Source organism: Micropterus salmoides, unplaced genomic scaffold, assembly GCF_014851395.1.
Source record: "Micropterus salmoides isolate LMB-PRFRI ecotype aquatic unplaced genomic scaffold, ASM1485139v1 Ms_hic_scaffold_9, whole genome shotgun sequence".
Taxonomy (NCBI): domain Eukaryota; kingdom Metazoa; phylum Chordata; class Actinopteri; order Centrarchiformes; family Centrarchidae; genus Micropterus; species Micropterus salmoides.
Genome location: NW_024044681.1, coordinates 5,049,532 through 5,073,072, shown reverse-complemented (window position 1 = coordinate 5,073,072; position 23,541 = coordinate 5,049,532). Strand labels below are relative to the sequence as shown.

Genomic DNA, 23,541 nt, shown 5'->3' with positions numbered 1-23,541 from the left:
GGAGAACCGGGTTTGAAATACAGGCAGGCATGAGGTTGATTACTGGCAGGTGTGGCAGGCTGACGAGGTGGCTGATGAGGTGCAGGTGCGGGTTGTAGGCTGGGCTCAGGAGCAGAGGGAGAGAGTGCACACAGGGGAGGAAACACAGGGAGGCAGGCAGGGGACAGAGAAAACCAAGGAAAAAGCAGAATAACTGATGAAAAGGAGAAAAAACAGGACACTAACCGTCAGCCAGGCTGCCACCACAACCCAAATACCTGGGGGTTCACATCAACACTAAACTGGACTGGTCCACCAACACAGATGTCCTGTACAAGAAGGGACAAAGAGGTCCTTCGGTGTGTGCAGGACACTGTTAAAGACGTTTGACACTGTGGTGGCATTTGCGATCTTCAACGCCGTCGTCTGCTGGGGAGTCGGCAGCACAGAGAGGGACAGGAAAAGACTGAATAAACTGGTTAAGAGGGCTAGCTCTGTCCTGGACTGTCCTCTGGACACCACAGAGCAGGTGGGTGGGAGGAGGATGCTAGTCGAGCTGAAGTCCATCAGGGACAACAGCTCCCACCCCCTGCATGAGACAGTGGTGTCTTTAAGCAGCTCCTTCAGCAGCAGACTGCTGCACCCAAAGTGCAAGAGGGAGCGCTACCGCAGGTCCTTCATTCCAGCTGCAGTCAGACTTTTTAACTCGGAAGCAACACAATGTGACCATCATATTGCACTACTGTTTAGTATTGTATGCTTGTCTGCTATACACCAACTGCAATACTCATCACCACTACTGCACTTTATCTAGCACAATCTGTGCAATGTTTAACCCCGGTCCTGCATCTGTAAATAGCGTACATATATACTCCAATTTTACTTCTTTTATAGTAATTTAATGTCTATTTTAGTTGTCTACTGTTTGCTTCTGTTTTTGTACTGGAGTTGATGCAACGAGTGAATTTATTCTATTCTATTCTATTCTAGATCAAAGGACTGAATCAGAGACAGGAAGTCTGCTGAGTTCAAATTGTCTAAGTGGATGTTCATGTCACCGAGGACAAGTAGGGGACAGTCATGGTCTGGTATTGAAGACAGTAGTGTGTATATATATATATGTGTGTGTGTGTGTGTGTCAGGATACTTCAACACAACAAGCCAAACACCCAGCGGAGGGGTTACTGAAGGTTTAACGGGGTAAAGTGCACTTCTGCGTCAAATCGATGGCGTAGCCTCTGCGTAGCCCCCTACCCTACGCCATCACCTATGGTGTAGCCTGACGTGCACCTCCTCAAAAACGTAACTACATGTCAAGTCGACGCAGCCCGTAAGCTCTGTGATTGGTCGGCTGAGTAGCCTAGCAAAGCCTCCAAGCCGACAGGAAGTGCCTCGTGCTTTGAAGTAATATTTACTAGTGGCCAAAACAGCAGATGTAACACGGTGGATCGATATATTTGACCGTCACAACCCGAGCGAAATGACTGTGATCCACTCGGTCGATAACATTTGAAAAGGCTACACCAGCCGCACGTTCACAATTTTACCCCTATTCACGTTAGCGGAGCGCTAAACCGGAAGTTAGCCTGCTTGGCTGGTAAAAGTCAACACAGCGGACGCTGTGGCGCTACTGCCGACTAGCGTTTGGGGATGTTATTGCAGATTGACGGACACACGGACGCACAAAAAAATAAAGGGGACACTAAAATAACACATCCTAAATCTGAATGAATGAAATAATCTCTAAATACTCCTTTCTTTACATAGTTGAATGTGCTGACAACAAAATCACACAAAAATGTATCAACCCATGGAGGTCTGGATTTGGAGTCACACTCAAAATCAAAGTGGAAAACACTACAGGCCGATCCAACTTTGATGTAATGTCCTTAAAACAAGTCAAAATGAGGCTCAGTAGTGTGTGTGGCCTCCACGTGCCTGTATGACCTCCCTACAACGCCTGGGCTCCTGATGAGGTGGCGGATGGTCTCCTGAGGGATCTCCTCCCAGACCTGGACTAAAGCATCCGCCAACTCCTGGACAGTCTGTGGTGCAACGTGGCGTTGGTGGATGGAGCGAGACATGATGTCCCAGATGTGCTCAGTTGGATTCAGGTCTGGGGAACAGGCGGGCCGGTCCATAGACAAACTCCAGCCCCATGAGGTCTAGCATTGTGTTGCATTAGGAGGAACCCAGGGCCGACCGCACCAGCATATGGTCTCACAAGGGGTCTGAAGATCTGTACCTAATGGCAGTCAGGCTACCTCTGGCGAGCACATGGAGGGCTGTGCAGCCTCCCAAAGAAATGCCACCGCACACCATTACTGACCCACCGCCAAACCGGTCATGCTGGAGGATGTTGCAGGCAGCAGAACGTTCTCCACGGCGTCTCCAGACTCTGTCACGTCTGTCACACGTGCTCAGTGTGAACCTGCTTTCATCTGTGAAGAGCACAGTGGCGAATTTGCCAATCTTGGTGTTCTCTGGCAAATGCCAAACGTCCTGCACAGTGTTGGGCTGTAAGCACAACCCCCACCTGTGCACGTCGGGCCCTCGTACCACCCTCATGGAGTCTGTTTCTGACCGTTTGAGCAGACACATGTACATTTGTGGCCTGCTGGAGGTCATTTTGCAGGGCTCAGGCAGTGCTCCTCCTGCTCCTCCTGCTCCTCCTTGCACAAAGGAGGAGGTAGCAGTCCTGCTGCTGGGTTGTTGCCCTCCTACGGCCTCCTCCACGTCTCCTGATGTACTGGCCTGTCTCCTGGTAGCGCCTCCGTGCTCTGGATGCTACGCTGACAGACACAGCAAACCTTTTTGCCACAGCTCGCATTGATGTGCCATCCTGGATGAGCTGCACTACCTGAGCCACTTGTGTGGGTTGTAGACTCCGTCTCAGGCTACCACTAGAGTGAAAGCACCGCCAAAACATCAGCCAGGAAGCACAGGAACTGAGAAGTGTGGTCCCCACCTGCAGAAACACTCCTTTATTGGGGGGGTCTTGCTAATTGCCTATAATTTCCACCTGTTGTCTTTTCCATTTGCACAACAGCATGTGAAATTGATTGACAGTCAGTGTTGCTTCCTAAGTGGACAGTTTGATTTCACAGGAGTGTGACTGACTTGGATTTAAATTGTGTTGTTTAAGTGCTCCCTTTATTTTTTGAGCAGTGTATAAATGCCTGGCTAGACCCTACGCAGGAGTATAAATCAAGCTTGAGTCAGCAGGTGTCTCTCAGTGTTTCAGGTGTGTGAATCACCTGGCTAGCAGCAGTGAGCCTGACATGTATCACTGGCTTCACCCAAGGGGGGTAAGCCAGAGTTGGAACAGTGAAGCTGACCCAAGTCTGCACGGAGGGCTCCATGTAGGCCCAAAAACGATGTCAAAACACCAGAGTTATGCTGCACGATAATGCGCAGCAGACACTGGTGCCAACAGGAAGTAGCCCTGTAGTAGTATTTTATTGGTCCAAAACTGGCTTCACTGCTCTCCATTCAAGTCTGCGGGGGGGCTTCGTCCGGTAAGACACTGTGGCTTTAACTCGCCACAAACACCAGCAAAGAAGAGTTTTCTGTTGGTCCACGAGTTCACTTGATGAACTTTGTTGATCTGACGAGGTTCTAGTTTTATTATTTATTCGACAGTTTGTTCATAAAGTGGCAGCTGCAGGTAAACATGTCTCTTTGTTTTCACAGCTGATACCTGAACCTGAACCAGAACCAGAACCAGAACCTGAACCTGAACCTGAACCTGGACCTGGACCTGGACCAGGACCTGCAGGTTCCTCAAACTGGGAATCCGGGTACATTCGAGACATTAAACACTGAGGACAATAAAATAATAAACAACAAGATCAAACCAAAATCAGAATGTAGAAGCTCCTGATGCTGTTTCTATGTTTCTGAACATGATAATCAATAACTGATATCTGAACATGATCGTATCCGAGGGAAAAGTAATAACATATCCAGTATGTAACATTAATAATCGATCAGTGATCAGTACGCTGCTCTGATGATCTTTTGATTCTCCATAAAAACACAACTTGATGATGATTTCTGTCTGATTAGATCGAACATATTGATTATTGTAAATCAGGTTTCTGATGATCAGTATGAGTTGGTAGATTATTAAAAATAAAGCCCTCAGCAGAATCTTTTCTTTTGCAGCGCAGCAGCCGGTTTTATTGATCAGGTACTGGTTTGAGATCAGCAGGATGTTGTTTAACACACGAACTGATCTGGAGTCAGTTATAGATCCTTTCATCGATCAGCTGCTGATGTTTTTGTTTCGTGTAAAGAAAAACGCCCCCTGGCGGCGGCCTCGCGCCTCACGGACTCTGACTGAGCCGTCCAATCACAGACGACGCTCTGCCTCGTTTCATTTGAGTGACAGGAACTTTGGCCAATGGCAGTGCGCCTGCGCAGTTGGCAGCGCTGTAGGAGGGCGGGACGAGGCGCTGCTCGGCAGTACAGCGGAAGAAAATGGCGGCCGTGGCTGCAGAGCCAGGAGCTGCGGCGGTCCCGACAACAACAATAACCGCGACGACGGACGACGAGGGCCCTCCACAACCGGGCCCGGCCGGTCCGGGACTCCCAGGAGCCCCGCTGGAGACCGACGTGCCCCGGGAGTACGGTCCGGCTGTAGAGCCAGTCCTCCCCCGGGTGGAGGATGGAGGGGACGGGGAGGAGCGCCGCCATGTCAGGCCGGAGCTGGAGCCCGCGGCGGGAAAAGCTCTCCCGGAGACGGCCGTGAACGACGATCTGATCAATAACTTCCCGGGGGACCGGGTCAGCATGGACCGGTTCTCGCCCATGGACCCAGAGGGCGGCGGGAACGTGTACCGCAGCATCCTAGCGGACACGCAGCCCTCCGCCGTCTTCCTGCACTCCTTCCCGGCCCCCCCGCCCGTCACCGAGGCCGGGCTGTCTCTGGCGGAACCGGCGGAACCGACCACAAACGTGACGACGGACCGGGCTGAGACCGCGGGCCGAGACCGAGGCTACACGGCTCTGGTCCAACCGGAGCTGAGGCCCGGCCCTGCGGAGGACGCCATGTTGGACGGTACCTCGGATCGGCTGTCGGTCCCGGACAGCCTGGACCCGGAGTCACAGTACTCAGCGGGGACCGAGGAGCTGCCGGGCCGCGACCTGCGGGACTCCCCCCCGCCCTGCTGGTCCCCTAAGAGGCGGCTGATGACGGACACGGTGAAGCAGGAAGAGGCCTCCCGACCGGAGCCCGGACCCGAACCAGGTCTCGGTGCTCCACCGCTCACCTCCGTGCAGGATCTCAGTCCCGGGTCTGAGGTCCGGGTCTCCCTGGACCACGTCATCGATGACGCGCTGGTGGTGTCCTTCCGGCTGGGTGAGAAGGTGTTCTCCGGGGTTCTGATGGACGTCTCCAAGAGGTACGAGGTTCTGCCATAAATCTGGTCCTTCACACCAGAGACAGGGAACTGATCCCCCGATCGATCGACCGAGCGGCTGATCGATCAGCCGCTCGGTCGATCGATCGATCAGTGGATCCACAGAAAGGATCGATGGTTCTTTAACAAGAACTGCATGTTTTATTTAATCCCGCTGAAGATAAACGCTGTTATGTGGATCTTTAAAGTTACTGATGGAAGTTTCTGACATCGATAAAACTAAGATTTGAGTCAAAGTACAAAAGTACCTGCTGAAATACTGAAGTATCAAAGAACTGCCTGAAATACTGAACCACGACTCAGAGAGTCAAAGTTCAGCAGGAAACATTTCATCTCAGTCTCTGGAGGAAAACTGCAGTTTTACTGACTATAAATACCACAGTTACTATAGTACATACTGCAGTTACTGTAGTAAATACTGTTATAGTACATGCTGCAGTTACTGTAGTAAATACTGTTATAGTACATACTGCAGTTACTGTAGTAAATACTGTTATAGTACATACTGCAGTTACTGTAGTAAATACTGTTATAGTACATGCTGCAGTTACTATAGTAAATACTGTTATAGTACATACTGCAGTTACTGTAGTAAATACTGTTATAGTACATGCTGCAGTTACTATAGTAAATACTGTTATAGTACATACTGCAGTTACTGTAGTAAATACTGTTATAGTACATACCACAGTTACTATAGTACATACTGCAGTTACTGTAGTAAATACTGTTATAGTACATACTGCAGTTACTGTAGTAAATACTGTTATAGTACATGCTGCAGTTACTATAGTAAATACTGTTATAGTACATACTGCAGTTACTGTAGTAAATACTGTTATAGTACATACCACAGTTACTATAGTACATACTGCAGTTACTGTAGTAAATACTGTTATAGTACATACTGCAGTTACTGTAGTAAATACTGTTATAGTACATGCTGCAGTTACTGTAGTAAATACTGTTATAGTACATGCTGCAGTTACTGTAGTAAATACTGTTATAGTACATACTGCAGTTACTGTAGTAAAAACTGCAGTTACTGTATTAAATACTTCAGTTACTGTAGTAAATACTGCAGTTACTATAATACGTACTGCAGTTACTGTAGTAAAAACTGCAGTTACTGTAGTAAATACTGCAGTTACTATAGTACATACTGGAGTTACTGTAGTAAAAACTGCAGTTACTATAGTACATACTGCAGTTATTGTAGTAAAAACTGCAGTTACTGTATTAAATATTTCAGTTACTGTATTAAATATTTCAGTTACTATAATACGTACTGCAGTTACTGTAGTAAAAACTGCAGTTACTGTAGTAAATACTGCAGTTACTATAGTACGTACTGGAGTTACTGTAGTAAAAACTGCAGTTACTGTATTAAATATTTCAGTTACTGTATTAAATATTTCAGTTACTGTATTAAATATTTCAGTTACTATAGTACGTACTGCAGTTACTGTAGTAAAAACTGCAGTTACTGTAGTAAATACTGCAGTTACTATAGTACGTACTGGAGTTACTGTAGTAAAAACTGCAGTTACTGTATTAAATATTTCAGTTACTGTATTAAATATTTCAGTTACTATAGTACGTACTGCAGTTACTGTAGTAAAAACTGCAGTTACTGTAGTAAATACTGCAGTTACTATAGTACGTACTGGAGTTACTGTAGTAAAAACTGCAGTTACTGTATTAAATATTTCAGTTACTGTATTAAATATTTCAGTTACTATAGTACGTACTGGAGTTACTGTAGTACATACTGCAGTTATTGTAGTAAAAACTGCAGTTACTGTATTAAATATTTCAGTTACTGTATTAAATATTTCAGTTACTATAATACGTACTGCAGTTACTGTAGTAAAAACTGCAGTTACTGTAGTAAATACTGCAGTTACTATAGTACGTACTGGAGTTACTGTAGTAAAAACTGCAGTTACTGTATTAAATATTTCAGTTACTGTATTAAATATTTCAGTTACTATAGTACGTACTGCAGTTACTGTAGTAAAAACTGCAGTTACTGTAGTAAATACTGCAGTTACTATAGTACGTACTGGAGTTACTGTAGTAAAAACTGCAGTTACTGTATTAAATATTTCAGTTACTGTATTAAATATTTCAGTTACTATAGTACGTACTGCAGTTACTGTAGTAAAAACTGCAGTTACTGTAGTAAATACTGCAGTTACTATAGTACGTACTGGAGTTACTGTAGTAAAAACTGCAGTTACTGTATTAAATATTTCAGTTACTGTATTAAATATTTCAGTTACTATAGTACGTACTGGAGTTACTGTAGTACATACTGCAGTTATTGTAGTAAAAACTGCAGTTACTGTATTAAATATTTCAGTTACTGTATTAAATATTTCAGTTACTATAATACGTACTGCAGTTACTGTAGTAAAAACTGCAGTTACTGTAGTAAATACTGCAGTTACTATAGTACGTACTGGAGTTACTGTAGTAAAAACTGCAGTTACTGTATTAAATATTTCAGTTACTGTATTAAATATTTCAGTTACTGTAGTAAATACTGCAGTTACTGTAGTAAATACTGCAGTTACTATAGTACGTACTGGAGTTACTGTAGTAAAAACTGCAGTTACTGTAGTAAATACTGCAGTTACTGTATTAAATATTTCAGTTACTATAGTACGTACTGGAGTTACTGTAGTAAAAACTGCAGTTACTGTAGTAAAAACTGCAGTTACTGTAGTACGTACTGGAGTTACTGTAGTAAAAACTGCAGTTACTGTAGTAAAAACTGCAGTTACTGTAGTAAAAACTGCAGTTACTGTAGTACGTACTGGAGTTACTGTAGTAAAAACTGCAGTTACTATAGTACGTACTGGAGTTACTGTAGTAAAAACTGCAGTTACTGTAGTAAATACTGCAGTTACTGTAGTACGTACTGCAGTTACTGTAGTAAAAACTGCAGTTACTATAGTACGTACTGGAGTTACTGTAGTAAAAACTGCAGTTACTGTATTAAATATTTCAGTTACTGTATTAAATATTTCAGTTACTATAGTACGTACTGGAGTTACTGTAGTAAATACTACAGTTACTGTAGTAAAAACTGCAGTTACTGTAGTAAAAACTGCAGTTACTGTAGTAAATACTGCAGTTACTGTAGTACGTACTGGAGTTACTGTAGTAAAAACTGCAGTTACTATAGTACGTACTGCAGTTACTGTAGTAAAAACTGCAGTTACTGTAGTAAATACTGCAGTTACTGTAGTACGTACTGGAGTTACTGTAGTAAAAACTGCAGTTACTATAGTACGTACTGGAGTTACTGTAGTAAAAACTGCAGTTACTGTATTAAATATTTCAGTTACTGTAGTAAATACTGCAGTTACTATAGTACGTACTGGAGTTACTGTAGTAAAAACTGCAGTTACTGTATTAAATATTTCAGTTACTGTATTAAATACTTCAGTTACTATAGTACGTACTGCAGTTACTGTAGTAAAACTGTAGTAAATACTGCAGTTACTGTATTAAATACATCAGTTACTATAGTACGTACTGCAGTTACTATAGTACGTACTGCAGTTATTGTAGTAAAACTGTAGTAAATACTGCAGTTGCTGTAGTACATGCTGCAGTTACTATAGTAAAAACTGCAGTTACTGTATTAAATACTTCAGTTACTATAGTACGTACTGCAGTTACTATAGTACATACTGCAGTTATTGTAGTAAAACTGTAGTAAATACTGCAGTTGCTGTAGTACATGCTGCAGTTACTGTAGTAAATACTTCAGTTACTATAGTACGTACTGCAGTTACTATAGTACGTACTGCAGTTATTGTAGTAAAACTGTAGTAAATACTGCAGTTGCTGTAGTACATGCTGCAGTTACTGTATTAAATACTTCAGTTACTATAGTACGTACTGCAGTTACTATAGTACGTACTGCAGTTATTGTAGTAAAACTGTAGTAAATACTGCAGTTGCTGTAGTACATGCTGCAGTTACTATAGTAAAAACTGCAGTTACTGTAGTAAATACTTCAGTTACTATAGTACGTACTGCAGTTATTGTAGTAAAACTGTAGTAAATACTGCAGTTGCTGTAGTACATGCTGCAGTTACTGTATTAAATACTTCAGTTACTATAGTACGTACTGCAGTTACTATAGTACGTACTGCAGTTACTATAGTACGTACTGCAGTTATTGTAGTAAAACTGTAGTAAATACTGCAGTTGCTGTAGTACATGCTGCAGTTACTATAGTAAAAACTGCAGTTACTGTATTAAATACTTCAGTTACTATAGTACATACTGCAGTTACTGTAGATTACTGCAGTTACTATAGTACATACTGCAGTTACTATAGTACGTACTGCAGTTATTGTAGTAAAACTGTAGTAAATACTGCAGTTACTGTAGTACATACTGCAGTTACTGTAGTACATACTGCAGTTACTGTAGTAAAAACTGCAGTTACTATAGTACGTACTGGAGTTACTGTAGTACGTACTGGAGTTACTGTAGTAAAAACTGCAGTTACTGTAGTACGTACTGTACTGCACTTACTGTAGTACGTACTGTACTGCACTTACTGTAGTACATACTGCACTTACTGTAGTACATGCTGCACTTACTATAGTAAATACTACAGTAACTGTAGTAAATACTGTTATAGTACGTACTGCAGTTATTGTAGTAAAACTGTAGTAAATACTGCACTTACTGTAGTACATGCTGCAGTTACTGTATTAAATACTTCAGTTACTATAGTACGTACTGCAGTTACTGTAGTAAAAACTGCAGTTACTGTAGTAAAAACTGCAGTTACTGTATTAAATATTTCAGTTACTATAGTACGTACTGCAGTTACTGTAGTAAAAACTGCAGTTACTGTAGTAAATACTGCAGTTACTATAGTACGTACTGCAGTTACTATAGTACATACTGCAGTTATTGTAGTAAATACTGCAGTTACTGTAGTAAAAAATGCAGTTACTATAGTAAAAACTACAGTTACTATAGTACGTACTGGAGTTACTGTAGTAAAAACTGCAGTTACTGTATTAAATATTTCAGTTACTGTATTAAATATTTCAGTTACTATAGTACGTACTGCAGTTACTGTAGTAAAACTGTAGTAAATACTGCAGTTACTGTATTAAATACGTCAGTTACTATAGTAAAAACTACAGTTACTATAGTACATACTGCAGTTACTGTAGTAAAAACTGCAGTTACTGTATTAAATACTTCAGTTACTATAATACGTACTGCAGTTACTGTAGTAAAAACTGCAGTTACTGTAGTAAATACTGCAGTTACTATAGTAAATACTGCAGTTACTATAGTACGTACTGGAGTTACTGTAGTAAAAACTGCAGTTACTGTATTAAATATTTCAGTTACTGTATTAAATATTTCAGTTACTATAGTACGTACTGCAGTTATTGTAGTAAAAACTGCAGTTACTGTATTAAATATTTCAGTTACTATAGTACATACTGCAGTTACTATAGTACGTACTGCAGTTACTGTAGTAAAAACTGCAGTTACTATAGTACGTACTGGAGTTACTGTAGTAAAAACTGCAGTTACTGTATTAAATATTTCAGTTACTGTATTAAATATTTCAGTTACTATAGTACGTACTGCAGTTATTGTAGTAAAACTGTATTAAATATTTCAGTTACTATAGTACATACTGCAGTTACTATAGTACATACTGCAGTTACTGTAGTAAAAACTGCAGTTACTATAGTACGTACTGGAGTTACTGTAGTAAAAACTGCAGTTACTGTATTAAATATTTCAGTTACTGTATTAAATATTTCAGTTACTATAGTACGTACTGCAGTTATTGTAGTAAAAACTGCAGTTACTGTATTAAATATTTCAGTTACTGTATTAAATATTTCAGTTACTATAGTACGTACTGCAGTTATTGTAGTAAAACTGTAGTAAATACTGCAGTTACTGTATTAAATACGTCAGTTACTATAGTACGTACTGCAGTTATTGTAGTAAAACTGTAGTAAATACTGCAGTTACTGTATTAAATATTTCAGTTACTGTATTAAATATTTCAGTTACTATAGTACGTACTGCAGTTATTGTAGTAAAACTGTAGTAAATACTGCAGTTACTGTATTAAATACGTCAGTTACTATAGTACGTACTGCAGTTACTATAGTACGTACTGCAGTTACTGTATTAAATACGTCAGTTACTATAGTACGTACTGCAGTTACTATAGTACGTACTGCAGTTATTGTAGTAAAACTGTAATAAATACTGCAGTTGCTGTAGTACATGCTGCAGTTGCTGTAGTACATGCTGCAGTTACTATAGTAAAAACTGCAGTTACTGTATTAAATACTTCAGTTACTATAGTACGTACTGCAGTTACTATAGTACGTACTGCAGTTACTGTATTAAATACGTCAGTTACTATAGTACGTACTGCAGTTACTATAGTACGTACTGCAGTTACTATAGTACGTACTGCAGTTATTGTAGTAAAACTGTAATAAATACTGCAGTTGCTGTAGTACATGCTGCAGTTGCTGTAGTACATGCTGCAGTTACTATAGTAAAAACTGCAGTTACTGTATTAAATACTTCAGTTACTATAGTACGTACTGCAGTTACTGTAGATTACTGCAGTTACTATAGTAAAAACTGCAGTTACTGTAGATTACTGCAGTTACTATAGTACATACTGCAGTTGCTGTAGTACATGCTGCAGTTACTATAGTAAAAACTTCAGTTACTGTATTAAATACTTCAGTTACTATAGTACGTACTGCAGTTACTATAGTACATACTGCAGTTACTGTAGTACATGCTGCAGTTACTATAGTAAAAACTTCAGTTACTGTATTAAATACTTCAGTTACTATAGTACGTACTGCAGTTACTGTAGATTACTGCAGTTACTATAGTAAAAACTGCAGTTACTGTAGATTACTGCAGTTACTATAGTACATACTGCAGTTGCTGTAGTACATACTGCAGTTACTATAGTAAAAACTTCAGTTACTGTATTAAATACTTCAGTTACTATAGTACGTACTGCAGTTACTGTAGATTACTGCAGTTACTATAGTAAAAACTGCAGTTACTGTAGATTACTGCAGTTACTATAGTACATACTGCAGTTGCTGTAGTACATGCTGCAGTTACTATAGTAAAAACTTCAGTTACTGTATTAAATACTTCAGTTACTATAGTACGTACTGCAGTTACTGTAGATTACTGCAGTTACTATAGTAAAAACTGCAGTTACTGTAGATTACTGCAGTTACTATAGTACATACTGCAGTTGCTGTAGTACATGCTGCAGTTACTATAGTAAAACTTCAGTTACTGTATTAAATACTTCAGTTACTATAGTACGTACTGCAGTTACTATAGTACATACTGCAGTTACTATAGTAAAAACTTCAGTTACTGTATTAAATACTTCAGTTACTATAGTACGTACTGCAGTTACTGTAGATTACTGCAGTTACTATAGTAAAAACTGCAGTTACTGTAGATTACTGCAGTTACTATAGTAAAAACTTCAGTTACTGTATTAAATACTGCAGTTACTTTAGTAAATACAGCAGTTACTGCAGTTACTGCAGTTACTGTAGTACGTACTGCAGTTACTGCAGTTACTGCAGTTACTATAGTACATACTGCAGTTGCTGTAGTACATGCTGCAGTTACTATAGTAAAAACTTCAGTTACTGTATTAAATACTTCAGTTACTATAGTACGTACTGCAGTTACTATAGTACATACTGCAGTTACTATAGTAAAAACTTCAGTTACTGTATTAAATACTTCAGTTACTATAGTACGTACTGCAGTTACTGCAGTTACTGCAGTTACTTTAGTAAATACTGCAGTTACTGTAGATTACTGCAGTTACTATAGTAAAAACTTCAGTTACTGTATTAAATACTTCAGTTACTATAGTACGTACTGCAGTTACTTTAGTAAATACTGCAGTTACTGCAGTTAGCGTAGTAAATACTGCACCTACTGTAGTACGTACTGCAGTTACTTTAGTAAATACAGCAGTTACTGCAGTTAGTGTAGTACGTACTGCAGTTACTTTAGTAAATACAGCAGTTACTGCAGTTACTGTAGTAAAGTGCAGTAGTGTTTCCCATATTTGTCCTCTGACAGTAAAGCAGTGTAAATGAGGCCTCAGCTGCTGGCGTCGCAGGAAGGTGAACCATCAATGAGTGTTTCTGGGATTTATTTTCAGTTTCCTTTTCACGGTTGTTTCATTTCTTTGCTCAGATTTATTCTTTCTTCATAAATGTTCCTCTTTTGTAAATGGTCCTACAGTCTGAGTAGAGTGTGACGAAGTAGAAGATATTAATTTATAAGCGTTTGATTTGGGTAAAATATGATTCAAATTATTCATTTTTTATTTTCTTACTTTGATCATTTTGATCTGTTTTAATTACGACTTCTTGCTGGATGTTTCTGTTTATTACAGATATTTAAAATAATTACTTAGTGAAAAGTACTAATAGTATAGTTCTGTGTAACTGTGTAGTATCAGATCAGCTGATTCTCCATTAATCGATTGTGAAAATAGTGAGAAAAGCAGTGACTCATTCATAAAGCTTCTCCTGTCTGACCAACAGAATGAATCTCAAATTAATTCATTAATCACTGTTATTAATAATTTGTGAAATCTTTTAAACCGTCAGTAGTTAATTTCAGTAACGATCTCGTCAGCTGCACTTTCATTTATAACTCAACATGTGTAAAAACGAAATACTTTGGAAAGTAAAATGTACTTTATCTCCCTCAGAGCTGGAGTAGCAGGACACTCCATGGCCACGCCACTATTGTTGTTGTTATTGATGTTGTTATCGTCAAACGCAGCAGTGATGTGGAAGTTAAGACGCTGGCGTTACTGTTCTAATGAGCTGTTTGTCTTCAGGACTGAATAAAATATTGTTAGTTAGGCACATCTGAGATTTAGTTTGGATAAATTGTTTAATTAATCGAATAATAGCAAAAGTATCTTTAGAATAGTGAATGAACTATAAGTTGTGATCTTGTTTCGAACACCGAGGACCGTGAGAAACAGCATTTCGTTCATTCGTGTAACGTTACTGAACATGTGGCTGAAGGAAGGTGAACTAGCCGCCAAAAAACTCCCTGCAGTCTGAAGAGACGTTAGCGAGCGCTAACCGCCTTCACTTTTCCAGCAGTCGGAAAACAATACATTAATTACTGTGACATCCTCTCTCCGCTTGCTTTCACGGTCGCTTTCTGCCACCTGACGCTAGGGCTGCAACAGCTAATCGACGCAGTTGGCGAAAAAATCGATTATTAAATTTGTCGCCAATGACTTTAATCATCGTTTCGTTCATGACGTCATCGGGCCGTAACGACACCGTCAGCTTAACGGAGTGAAGTGATGTGAACAGCAGAGTTAGAACAACGTCAGCGCTGCAGTAACACCTTCACTACCTAAAACCTCCAGCGTGTGGCAGCACTCCACTCTTCACTCAGACAAAAAGGTCGTGAGCTGAGCTCTCCTGGAAACACCTGAGCGTCTGGAGAGGAGGCGCCTAACGCTGAGTCTCTGTGGACGATCAAGACTCGTCTCGGTAACGTTAAGCTAGTTGGCGAGCTCGCTTCACGTTACAGCCGTGTTACTTCACGTAATGAGCTGAAACATTTTCTATACAGTTTCGACTGATTGATTGATAATAGGGCTGTCAAATGATTAAATGATTAAAATGATTAAAAATTTTTAATCAAATCAGAATTTTCAGTGGATTAATCACTATTTGCAATTACACCTGAATCCTAACCATTGTTTTTCTGAAATGCATACCAAAAGTATTTTTCATATTATGTCTGTTTATTAACACAGCCAAATAATGGTGGTTTAAATCAAGCTGAAACATACTACACACCATAATATTTGTTTTTGTAATGTCCCATCGCTTCTTCTTTGGCATTCCTCTTAACCAGGATGTACAATTTACAGCATTCAATTGAACATAAAGCAATAAATGTAGTCAAATCATAACAGTGACCTACCATATTTTTGCACAATTTGAGTCATCCGTTGCGTTTTTATGTGGAACAAAAACATTTTCAATAAAACTTTTAAATCAAACCAAAGAACAATCTTTTACCTTTTCGTCCATTCTTTAATCCAGTTGCTCAAAAATCCGGTTTCTAACTACTATAACATGTTGCACTGAAACTGGTCTTTTTGTTTGAACATCACCTTTCAAATCTACTGAGCTTCATCATCTTTCAACCAGTTGCTGAGGCAAACTTTGTTCACATTTCCTGAAAGTAAAGCTGATCTTTTCTTGTTCACAATGTGACCTGCAACTGAGAAAAGTCGTTCACAGGGACCAGTGGTTGCAGGAGTGGCTAGATATTTGTGAGCTAGTGAGGCCAGCTTCTCATGGGCTCCTGAATGAGATGCCCACCACCTCAAGGCGCAGTCCTCCAATTTAATGGTGGGCTCTGCTCTGTACCTCTGTATGGCAGGTTGGACCTCTTCATCTTCTGATTCTGAATCTGAGCCCATTTGCAGAAGGCTGATTTTCTTCCTGGGTGGCCCATCATCATGTGTCTTTGAAGACTTTCTGGGTGATTCTTGTTGCAGCATCCGTTCAAGTGTGGTCCACACCGCTTCCCTGTCTGTCTTTGAAACGAGGATCCAAAACTGTAGCAATCTGGAGCCATGCATTGTTGAGCTGTTCTTGACGGGATGCTAGGTCCTCCTTGAACTTGGTCTTGAATCTCACCACATATGCAGGGTCCTCATCACAGGCTTCCATCTTGAGACGCAAGTGGCAGAGAGAAGGTGGGACCACAGAACAGGAGACAGGCCTCTCCACCCAGGAGCTCAGTTACATACCTACGCACACAAACACACACATGCACACAGAGACAGTCTATTATTAGAACAGTGGTTATCAACATATTATTATTATTATTATCATTATTATTATTTACATACAAGTTATTGATATTTGACTTGGTTTAATTCATTCCAGAAAATAATCAAAGCAATGTTATTTGATAAGTTACAGACTGATTTACCTGCATGGCTCTAGAAGTGTCTCCAGCCTCTGCAGTTTATCCCACTCTGCTCGGCAAAACGAGTTTGTGATCCTGATTGTCCAGGGCTGCGATGACGGCCTCTTTATTTCTGCTCACGCGCTTGACCATTTCCAGTGTCGAATTCCAACGTGTTGGAACATCCTGGATCAATGGCTGGCTGTGTTCATAGCGTGTTAGTCGAATTGCGGCAACCATGTTGCGTGCACTGTCAGTCCCAATTGTTGTCGTCTTGCCCTCGATGTCCCACTTACGTGCAACAGACAGGAACTGTTCTTTACAAGCCTCCGCAAAATGACGCTCCTCAGTTTTTAATATAGTCAGCGCAAAAGACTTCAGTTCCCTCGTGTCACTGATGAAATGTGCAGTTACTCCTAGGTAATTGTTGTTATTCACTGATGTCCAATGGTCTCCTGTCAGGGCGATATGATTTACTTGAGCCAAGACCTCTTTCCTTTTTTCTTTTTCGTTTTGATAGAGCTCGTGGATTTTCGTCATAACTGTGGCCTATAGGATGAGTCTTGAGACGCCACTTGCAAAACATCAATGAAACCTGAGTCTTCTACAATACTAACGGGTCTACAATCCTTTGCAATTCATTTTGCTATTTTGTTGGTCAAATTATCTGAGGTTGATTTTGTTAATGGCCCGTGAAAATTCAGCGTGGTCTGGCGCGAACCACTTGCTGAACCTGACGACCCAGCAAACGCATGTTTGGCGTTGACATGGTACCTCAAGCTTGAACAGCTCCGGTGAAATTGAAACTCCTTGTTACAAATCTTGCTAATAACCTTGTACTTGTTAACTGTACCATCACCATTCTTTTTATATTTGAATCCGTCAATAGGCCCACTTTGCTCACCTTGCTCCATCTCGCCTCTAGCTCCCGTCCCAACCACTGTCCTGACCTGAATAATTTGTCACACTGCGCATGTGTGAAATGCGTTAAAAAAATTGACGGAATTAACGTCATTAACGCGCTATTTTTGACAGCCCTAATTGATAATGGCGCTGAGAGTAGCAGATAATTATGATAAATAACGACCGCGTTCACCTTCCAGATGTGTCCTGAGTTTACAATCAAAAACGATGCAGCTGGAGAATGTGTTGCTGCCGAGTGCGCAAGATTAGACAACACGGGACAGTTTCATACTTTCTAAAGAAGAGAGTTCGGGAAACTATACAAACCTTGTGAAACGCTGTCTGCTACAGTACATCGTTATTATTGACCCCCCTGTAAATTCAGCAAACATAATGCATGACGTTGTTCCTGTCTTTGTTTACAGTGTCAGTTGCAGTACTGCTCCGTCACTAAACAGCAGATCAGCTGCTGAGATCAGGACGTGATTTCAGTGGAACTTTCTGTTACTACATTAAAAGATGTATTTTTGAAAGCAGTATTTATTTTATTGTCGTGACTGTCAATTGGCACATGCCTAAAACCACCTCAAGTTTAATTCAAAAGCTGATAATTAAATGAGAGGCAGTGTGCAATTTTGCGATTCCTAGTCGGGAGGAAGCGATTCGTCCTTAGAAACCGCAGGCAGGCAGCGGTCGGGAGGAAGCGCGATTCGTCCTTAGAAACCGCAGGCAGGCAGCGGTCGGGAGGAAGCGCGATTCGTCCTTAGAAACCGCAGGCAGGCAGCGGTCGGGAGGAAGCGCGATTCGTCCTTAGAAACCGCAGGCAGGCAGCGGTCGGGAGGAAGCGATTCGTCCTTAGAAACCGCAGGCAGGCAGCGGTCGGGAGGAAGCGATTCGTCCTTAGAAACCGCAGGCAGGCAGCGGTCGGGAGGAAGCGATTCGTCCTTAGAAACCGCAGGCAGGCAGCGGTCGGGAGGAAGCGATTCGTCCTTAGAAACCGCAGGCAGGCAGCGGTCGGGAGGAAGCGCGATTCGTCCTTAGAAACCGCAGGCAGGCAGCGGTCGGGAGGAAGCGATTCGTCCTTAGAAACCGCAGGCAGGCAGCGGTCGGGAGGAAGCGATTCGTCCTTAGAAACCGCAGGCAGGCAGCGGTCGGGAGGAAGCGATTCGTCCTTAGAAACCGCAGGCAGGCAGCGGTCGGGAGGAAGCGATTCGTCCTTAGAAACCGCAGGCAGGCAGCGGTCGGGAGGAAGCGATTCGTCCTTAGAAACCGCAGGCAGGCAGCGGTCGGGAGGAATTGAATTGATGATTTGCGTGATGATGACCTCACTGTTCTTGATGTTTCACTGGTTCTCACCGGTTGCGTTGTGTGTTTCAGGTTCGGACCGTACGGGATTCCCATCACAACGTTCCCCAGACGGGATGACCGGACTCGACCTCAGGTGTCTGTGCAGTCACAGCCGGTCGCCAGTGACGACCCGTCCACCAAACAGGAAGAGGTCATCGGCAGCCCTGCCCCGCCTCACCCCTGGACCTGCAAACCGCCACCGCTGTTCCAGGAGGGAGCGCCATACCCCCCTCCTCTGTTCATCAGGGACACCTACAACCAGGCCTTACCTCAGCCGCTGCCACGCAAGATCAAACGGCCAAAGCGGCGCTACCGCTGTGAGGAGCCAACCTCCATCATGAACGCAATTAAGCTCCGCCCCCGCCAGGTGCTCTGCGACAAGTGCAAAGGTGTGGTACCGTCAGGCGGGCACAGGGAGGCACGGCGGGGCACGGTGGACCTGAGAGGTGAGGAGGCGTCACGGCGGCGGCGACAAGCTGAAGGACCAATCTCCCTTGAGGTCAAACGTCTGAGGAGCGATGACAAAGGACGTACCTCCACCGAGAGACGCTCATCATCAGGGATACGTGTGTCATCTTCATCATCATCTGCCTCTCGGCGTGTCCTGAGGGGCGTGGCTTCATCTTCATCCTCGTCGCAGTCCTCATCCAGCCGCATGTGTCTGAAGCTGAACTCTAAGAAGGTTCTGGCCAAAGGTTCTGCTGTCGATCGCTCCAAAGCGCGGCAGGTTCTCAAGAAGCTAGCGAGGAGTTCTCAGCCGCCACCGCAGCCTCATCGTCGGCCCAAAGACCACAACCAGAATCAGAACCAAGGCCAGAGCCAGAACCAGAACCAGGACCGCACCAAGGCTGTGACCCGTGCTGCTGCCCTGCAGAACCACAACCAGAAGGTCCACTTCACTCGCCGCTTGCAGCATCTCAGTGGCGCCACCGTCAGCTCGCCGCTTCCGCCCAGAATGCGCCTCAAACCTCAAAGGTATCGTACCGATGACAGCCAGGCGCCCTGCTCCTCCTCGTCCTCCTCCCCACCAAAACAGAGCTCTCGCTTGTCTCCTCCCAAACTTGTTTTAAGCCCCGCCCCCACATCGAGCCCAGACCCACCCTCTCCCTCAACCAGCTCAGCTCCTCCCCCAACAACCTCCTCCTGTGCAGCCAGTGTAGCCGTAGAGGAGGTCCGCCCTCCTGAGGAGGAGCAGGAGCAGGAGCAGGAGGAGGGAAGAGATGATGGGCAGGTGGTAGAGCCTCCTCCCTCCTCTTCCTCCTCCTTGGACTCCTCCCACTCAGAGTGCAGCTCCTCAGAGACCTTTGACCTTCCCCCTCCTGGAGACCCGCCCTCCTCCTCTGCTCCTGCTCCCCCTCCCTCCTCCTCGTTAGGGCCTCATTGTCCCTCCCCCGCCGTCACCCCCCCCCCAGGGCAGATGGTGAGGAGACGCAGGCTGCTGGCGAGCAGGAGGAGGAGGAGGAGGGAGGTGAATTGAAGAGGCGTCGTAAGTCTTCCACATCCTCCTGCTCCTCCTCGTCCTCCTCGTCCTCCTCCGTCTTCTCCAAGTTGGTGTCCAAGTGTTCGCTCCCTGACGGCAGGACAGTTTGCGTCGGTGACATCGTCTGGGCGAAGATCTACGGATTCCCCTGGTGGCCGGCCCGCGTGCTCGGTATCACGGTGGCGAGGCGCGGCGACACGGGGCTGGCGGTGCGGCAGGAGGCGCGCGTCTCCTGGTTCGGCTCCCCTACCACTTCCTTCCTGCCGCTCACCCAACTCTCGCCCTTCCTGGAGAGCTTCCAGTCCCGCTTCGACAGGAAGAGGAAGGGCCCGTACCGCCGCGCCATCGCCGAGGCCGCCAGCGCTGCCAAACAGCTGACGCCTGAAGTCCGGGCGCTGCTCACTCAGTTCGAGACGTAGCATCAACAGCAGCCACAAACACCTCCCCGTCCCCTCCCCACATGCCACGCCCCTTTCAACTATGCCCTGCCCACAACAGGAAGTGGCAGGAGCTTGCTCCCCATAGACTGATACCTGTCTGTCTGTCAGAGACTGACGCAGACAGACAGACGATGTTCATGTTTCTGTTTCCTGTTCTGTTCTTCCTGTTTGGAGGAGGGGGCGGAGCTTCTGAGTTACCTGTCAGTGTTCAGGGGAGCACTGGGCGGGGCTTATCTCTGCAGTCACCTCCCCTGTCCTCACAGAGGTCCTCAGTTTCAGGCAGGTGACCGTCAGCGACTGCGTTTCCATCGCCTCGCCGTCACAGCGACGCCATCCCACTATGATGTCACAGTTATGTCATCTGTGTCATACAGAATGCTACATCATGATGATGTCACAGGTTTACATCAGTAATAATGAATCAACCAATAAGAATAGGTGACGTAAAGATAAACACTAAGCTAACATTTGCTAAGCTAGCTGTTCTAGCTCCTGAATCAGACTGTAATCGTGTAGGTTCGGATTTGATGCTGTCAGTCCGACACGTTTGTCTCTCTGGCGGCGGCGGAGTGAAACGCTGTGACACGCTGACGTGTCACTTCCTGTTGTGTTGGTTCTCCTGGTTCCTTTGGGTTCTGCTGAGGAACGCCCACAGGATACATTTATTTTATTTTCACAGACGCTTTGTTTCCGTTTACAAAAAGATTAAAACTGTGAAACACAAAGTGTTGTCCAAACTGAGGCCGGGGTTCCCAAACAGGGTCCAGACCGCCTGAGGGTTTAGTTTTATCATGTGATTGTGTCTGTCTGTCCTGATTGGTTCCTAAAGTCAGGGATCCACCACAGTCCACAGGATCCTGATGTGTGATCAGTAATCGAACTTTCTGATCAGTGTCATTGATTAGAGAAAATTCTGCTGCTGTTTAAAAAGACTTAGTTTGAAGCTCGGATGTTTTATGCAGACGATGTCGCTGACGTCTTGCTCGTACTGCGTTTGAGACCCTCAAGCCTCATTTTGTCAACACTAGACGGACAGGTAGGACAGGTAGGACACACTGACTGTTAGACAGGACAGCTGCTCTGCTCTCATGACGAAGACGATGATGATGAAGGTGGATTTTCCCTCTCTGCTGTCTAGTTTCAGCTGTCAGACTCTTTTTACCGTCTGTTTGCAGATCAGAGATCCTGAACTAAAACTGTTGATCCGTCTGAGTCGACCTGTGTACATGTTCTTTTTTCTGATGTTTTAAATCTATTAAAAAACTGTCAAACTTCTCTTTGAATCGTCGTCATTTAAACTTTCTTCTTCTGTGGTGCTTTACTGTTGGAGTCGCTGGGCTGCACACCTCGGTCAGATTTTCTCACCTGCAAACAGATGTTTGGTAAACGGGTCTCAGAGCTGCTTTTACCACCACGATCAGCAAAAGTTAAATAGCCTGTTTAGAAGTCCACTCAGAACAAGTAACGATAGAACATTTAATCTGAAACCTGTAAACAGTAAAAATAATCTGGCGAATTAAACCCGACAACATTTCCACAGCGTGCTGCTGATGCTGGGTAAAAACAGCTCTGATAGTCAGAGTGGGAAAATACCTGCAGGTACTGACTGCATGCTGGAACCCATCACTGGTACTGGATCGGTACTGTTCAGTACCGGCAGAACTAGACGCTGAGAACCGGATCGGTACTGTTCAGAACCGGCTGGATCGGTACTGTTCAGTACCGGCAGAACTAGACGCTGAGAACCGGATCGGTACTGTTCAGAACCGGCTGGATCGGTACTGTTCAGTACCGGCAGAACTAGACGCTGAGAACCGGATCGGTACTGTTCAGTATCGGCAGAACTAGACGCTGAGAACCGGATCGGTACTGTTCAGTATCGGCAGAACTAAATGCTGTTTGCTAACCAGTTCCCCTGAAAAAGCCGATATGAGAACGTGTGAAATACGATGTTATTTATGTCGAAGTTAAATATTCTTCACATCAATCAGTCAACACGATCGTAAAGTCACAAACACTAATTAAACGTTCGTCACCAGTCGGCGTCTAATAATCAGCTCTGATATTATAAACGGATCAATACCTGACGAAGCGTCGGCTCTGAGGGGGAGGAGCTGGTCTGATGACATCATCAGTGACACATTCAGACCCTCAGATCAGTCATCATGTTGTGACATCACTGACAGCTGTAGAGTCTGTAACACGCAGAGCAGTGCATTGTGGGATTGTTGGAGGAACTTACAGATAAACGCACAGGCAGTAAACAGGAAGTGATGTCACCTGTCTCTCTCTGTGATGACATCATCAGTGACACCTGTCTCTCTCTCTCTGCAGCACGACTCTGAAGAGCTGCTGACGCTGAGAATCCTGCGCTGTGATTGGCTGGGAGGCTGTGGGCGACAGCGACTGATCACATGGACAAAAATAATCAATAATTAATTTAATTTGTAAGAGTTTATATTTATAAAGAGAAGGAAAGGTATTGATCAGTTTGATCTGATCACATGGTGTTTCCATGGATACAAGGTTCCAATAAATGACATCACACGTTTTATTTTGCGTCCTCCAATCAGCAATCACATCATTAATCAATCAATCACTAATCAAACAGTTAAACGTTTGAGTTTTTATCTTGCACTGAGCCGACAGATGATTTCTGGTCTCCATGGATGACGATGTCACTCACCTGTCAGGTGGCTCCGCCCCCCTCGGCACACGTGTCAGGTGCGCGCCACCTGAGAGCAGGGAGCGGTAAGGACATGTTAGCCTAGCTTAGCACAAAGACTGGCGGCAGGGGCAAACTGATAGCAGCTCCAGTCAGTGTGACTGACAGGTGGTTTGTTGATTATTGATCAGGTGTAGAGACAGAAACGTTCTTCAGCTTCATGTGTTGACCTTTCATACCTGTCCA

General features: G+C 43.6%; 1 protein-coding gene across 1 annotated transcript; it reads left to right on the top strand.

The window, feature by feature from the left end:
* Positions 1-4,375: 4,375 nt before the first annotated feature.
* Positions 4,376-21,906, top strand: pwwp2a (PWWP domain containing 2A). Its single transcript, XM_038707693.1, has 3 exons — positions 4,376-5,384; positions 18,741-20,106; positions 20,145-21,906. Exons 1-3 carry the CDS (start codon positions 4,462-4,464, stop codon positions 20,607-20,609), a joined length of 2,754 nt encoding a protein of 917 aa, XP_038563621.1. The 5' UTR covers positions 4,376-4,461; the 3' UTR covers positions 20,610-21,906.
* The last annotated feature ends 1,635 nt before the right edge of the window (positions 21,907-23,541 follow it).